This window comes from Odontomachus brunneus, unplaced genomic scaffold (genome assembly GCF_010583005.1).
Source record: "Odontomachus brunneus isolate Ranch 3 - 2012 unplaced genomic scaffold, Obru_v1 Obru_scaffold_398, whole genome shotgun sequence".
In the NCBI taxonomy this organism is placed as follows: Eukaryota; Metazoa; Arthropoda; class Insecta; order Hymenoptera; family Formicidae; genus Odontomachus; species Odontomachus brunneus.
Genome location: NW_022639848.1, coordinates 199 through 4328, shown reverse-complemented (window position 1 = coordinate 4328; position 4130 = coordinate 199). Strand labels below are relative to the sequence as shown.

Sequence of the window (4130 nt, the reverse complement as noted above, 5' to 3'; positions counted from 1 at the left end):
TCAAGGTCAAACTGCTAATATCATAAAATAGATCTTTTTAAACCCTACAACTTTTGTATTTAACATTTTTTTATACAACGCTTTGTTTTCGAGATATTCAGGTGTTCCGGTATATAATATTCACCCTGTATAATCATGTGATAAGTAGAATGGCATCATAGTTCCAGTATTTTCCGATAGTAGCGCTCGTATCGCTATATCATTCTGTCCTCCTTTCTCTTTTGGTGAACAAGGATAGAATAATTGTTGCCAAGGTTGGGCACGTATTATACTTAACGTATTATACATTGGTTATATACACGTATGAAATTAGGTATAATACGGTCTTAGGTTTCATACGTATGATACATAAAGTGGCGCCACCATAGTAATATGCATGTGCAACATGCAACTCATGTTGAATTTGCTCTTAGCAAATGAGAATCAAATCCCAGGACGTAGCATGCAGATCATTAGCTTGTCGCGACAGCTAATGAGAAGCACCAGAGGTAACCATTTCGAAGTTATCATAATTTATTTTTATGCAGGCCATCAGTTCGTAATGTGGAGGATTTATAATATTGTAGTGTACTCTCTCTAACACGGTGGATTTTTGCATGTGCATCTGCTTCGCACGTAATAAATCGGTACTCTACTTAGACGTCTTATGTAAATGAGCCTAATGCCCACATATACGCCAGCATGCGTGCAACATATTTGTAGTTCAAACTTTTATTTAGTGCCCTTGAAACCGTTATCTAAAAGCCTCATAATATTCTGTAAAGTCTTTTGTATGACTATGCACTTTCATTTTTTATCTACATACAAAGAATTTTGTATACGAAGCGAAAATATGGGGCGCTATCAGAGTACCGTCGGAACTCGTCAGAATCTATTATAATCGGAATCATTCTGTTATTTTCAACAATTGTATTGTTTTTTCTAGAAAAAACGGTTAGCTTCTGACCAAAATCAATTTTTACCGATTCCATAATACCTAGTTAGGTATACATGACATTGTACATATGAGAAAATTAAAATTTCATGTTCTTTTTCAAATTATATTGGCTGTATCTCCACTCACAGATATCTGCAGTTTTATTCTGTCAAAGAATTTGCAATGACATGCAGCCATATGAAAGAAAAATAAAAACTACAAAAAGTTGATTATAATTGTTATTTATCATGTTTTTTTCGACTTTGCATTTCGTGATATAATATACTTTCAATAGATGAAAACTTTATGTATATTAGTCTATCAGGGCTGATGTATATTCATGCCCAAAGCAAGTGGCGAATCAAGGAAGAGTATTGTTGGATATGGCTGCAGGAGAAAATATTCTACATTCAATATTATTTCTCTTTATAGCAGAAAAATATTATTATATTAATATCTTTTCCCCTATAAGCTGGAATGTTAATATAATATTTATCTGCTATGAAGAGGAATAAGGGTGTATTTAAACTAATATTTTATTGCAAATAAGGGATGGGTATTTAATAGACAGTGTGAAGGGAGAAAACAATCTAATAAGTAAATTTTCCATTGAATGCTGCACTTTATATCACTTTTATTAAAATAATTTTTATAAACTTGTGTGTATGTGTGTGTCTCTGTGTGCATGTGTGTTATATTTTTACAATGTTTTTACAATTGTAGCAATTGTAACATTTTTTACATTACAAGAAAATAAATTTTTACATTTTACAACAAACTAAAGACACAATAATAAAAATGAAAAGATATCTTTGAGAAAAAAAAACAAAGTTTGACAACTGTAATGCGTCGTCTACGGCTCTGCAAAATGAATTTCTTCTTTTCCTTGTTCTGCCTGACGCACTGCTTTCTTTATCGTCTGTTAAGAATATTATTTATAACTCAACATTATTTATCAATTGAAATTTACGCATTGGCAATTATACTATTTAGAGTCCTGTGCTACAATCCATGAATGCAAGCTCAATTAACGCGTTTTGGCTAAACAAGTAAGTTCCCAATTTGTTAAAATTGTATCTCTATAGAAAACTATAGGAAGCGAGATATCAATTATAAGAATAAATAACTGCTAAAGTTAGGTAATCTGTCATAGCAAGAAATTGTAGCGATATTAATATACGTGTGCAAATTTTATGTACGTGTGCAAATTTTATGAGAAACAGATATACCAAAAATTTTTGCAGAGAATACTAATTAAAACAGAGTCATCTTCTGCTTTAATAAATACTCCCTGCTTTATTTGTTGTACATCCTTTTGTAAAATGTACACTAAGCGCTACAGAGTCATTGATGTATGTGTCAATTGTAGCACATTATTTTATAGCTTATAGGGAGTATGACGTTGAATCATATTGGTATTGCTCACAATCAATCGAATGTGCTATACTTTACGTAATATCAAATTCAGTTGCTTCCAATAGTGCGCACTGAGGCTTGTTCATTGTTCGCTCTTACATTTAGAATGGATTCTGTATGAATCATTTCACAGCCTAAGAAGTATTGAAAGTTGTATATAACACGATTCTAAATGAATTAAGAGATGAGGCGATAAACTACAACTTACCGGTATCGGGGGACCGAAGTACCCTGATCGACAGTATAATGTCGCATCTGGATAGATACGGGCCGGTAGACGATTTCTTAAATAGCGGAGACAAAGTCGATGCGTCAAGAGTGGCCGAGGAGCGATCAGGAAACCAACGGGAGCGGCTAGTTACGGAGAAGGTATTCCAGAGGGCCTTGGTGACCCTGACGCAAAGTATGGTCCAACAGCAGCAGCGGATGCAGGAGCAGCAGCGAAGATTCATGCAGGAACAGCAGAATCAGTTCCAGCAGCTGGTGAGAGTACTGACGGTGGAGCGGAGCAGAGTGCCGGTGACCGCAGAAAATGACGGGTCGTCAAAACCGATGACGAGTAGTGCTGCGGCGAGTCGATCAACTCCACCGTCGGACTTACCTCGAGTAAGACAACCGATCACGAGACCGGCGGAGGTGCCGATGACCATGATCTCGGTGCAAAACTTAGCGCCGCAGATTCCGGAATTCGCGGGAACGGAGGCGGACAACGTACGGAGCTGGATTCAAAGGGTCGACTATGTAGCCAGGATCCACGGCGCTTCCGATGGCATCACACTGTTAGAGACGACGAGTCGACTAGTCGGGACCGCACGTCGTTAGTACGATACGCTGGGAGGCCACGTCATAGAATCCTGGACTGCGGTAAGGAGAGAGTTGTTAAAAATGTTTGATCGGGAGATACCTTATTTCAAAACTATGGCCAAGATAGAAGCGCGAAAATGGTTATCACACAAAGAAACTTACAATCAGTATACGTTAGACAAGTTGACCTTGATGCACTGCTTAGAATTGTCCAGTAAGAACTACATTCAATTGTTGATCGGAGGCATCACGTCAGCTTCGTCGAGCCACAGCGCTGTCGCTGAATGCCTAAACGATAGAAGAATTTATTGAGAAAATACGGGTGATAACGAAGGGAGTCGGTGAGATAGAAAGGAGGGTAGCGGTAACGCACGTTACAAGCAAAGCCGCAGGAAATTGCCGAAATTGTGGGCGTAGAGGTCAATCCCACAAGGAGTGCCGAGTCGAGCCGTCTTGCTTTTATTGCAAGGAGAGAGGACATCGCCAATTCGATTGCCCAGCGATCCGGAGGAGAGAAACGAACATCCCGCCGTCGCCGAGAACATACGCGACGCAGAGGCCAGCAATAAGACCAGCGATAGCAGTAGGTATTATAGGCGGTTTCTAACTCAGGTCCTCCGAGGGGGGGTGAGGGGCGGGGGGTACCGCGGGCGAGGGGGGTATGACGTCACCGCGGGGGGTATGACGTCACGGGGGGGTATGACGTCACCGCGGGTGGGGGTATGACGTCACCGCGGGGGTTATCATCGGTCGGTAATTGGGGGGGCATACCGATATTACCGACGGTCGGTAATTTTTACCGATATTATATAACATTTAATTTTTTTACCAACATATAATTCTTACCAACATATAATTACCGATAATACCAACGATCGTTAATTTATTACCGATATTATATACCAACATTTAATTTTTTACCAACATATATATTCTTTACATAATTTTTACTGTCATCTTTATACCTATCTTTAAAATACTACATAATATCGAT

At 38.7% G+C, this 4130-nt stretch overlaps 1 protein-coding gene across 1 annotated transcript in view; it reads left to right on the top strand.

Annotated features, from left to right (window-relative positions):
* LOC116853637 overlaps positions 1 to 3154 on the top strand; it is a 49507-nt gene extending 46353 nt beyond the window's left edge. Inside the window, exon 3 of the mRNA XM_032834776.1 lies at positions 2517 to 3154. Coding sequence (XP_032690667.1) covers positions 2517 to 3154 — 638 coding nt within the window. The remainder of the gene's footprint in view (positions 1 to 2516) is intronic.
* Positions 3155 to 4130: the final 976 nt, after the last annotated feature.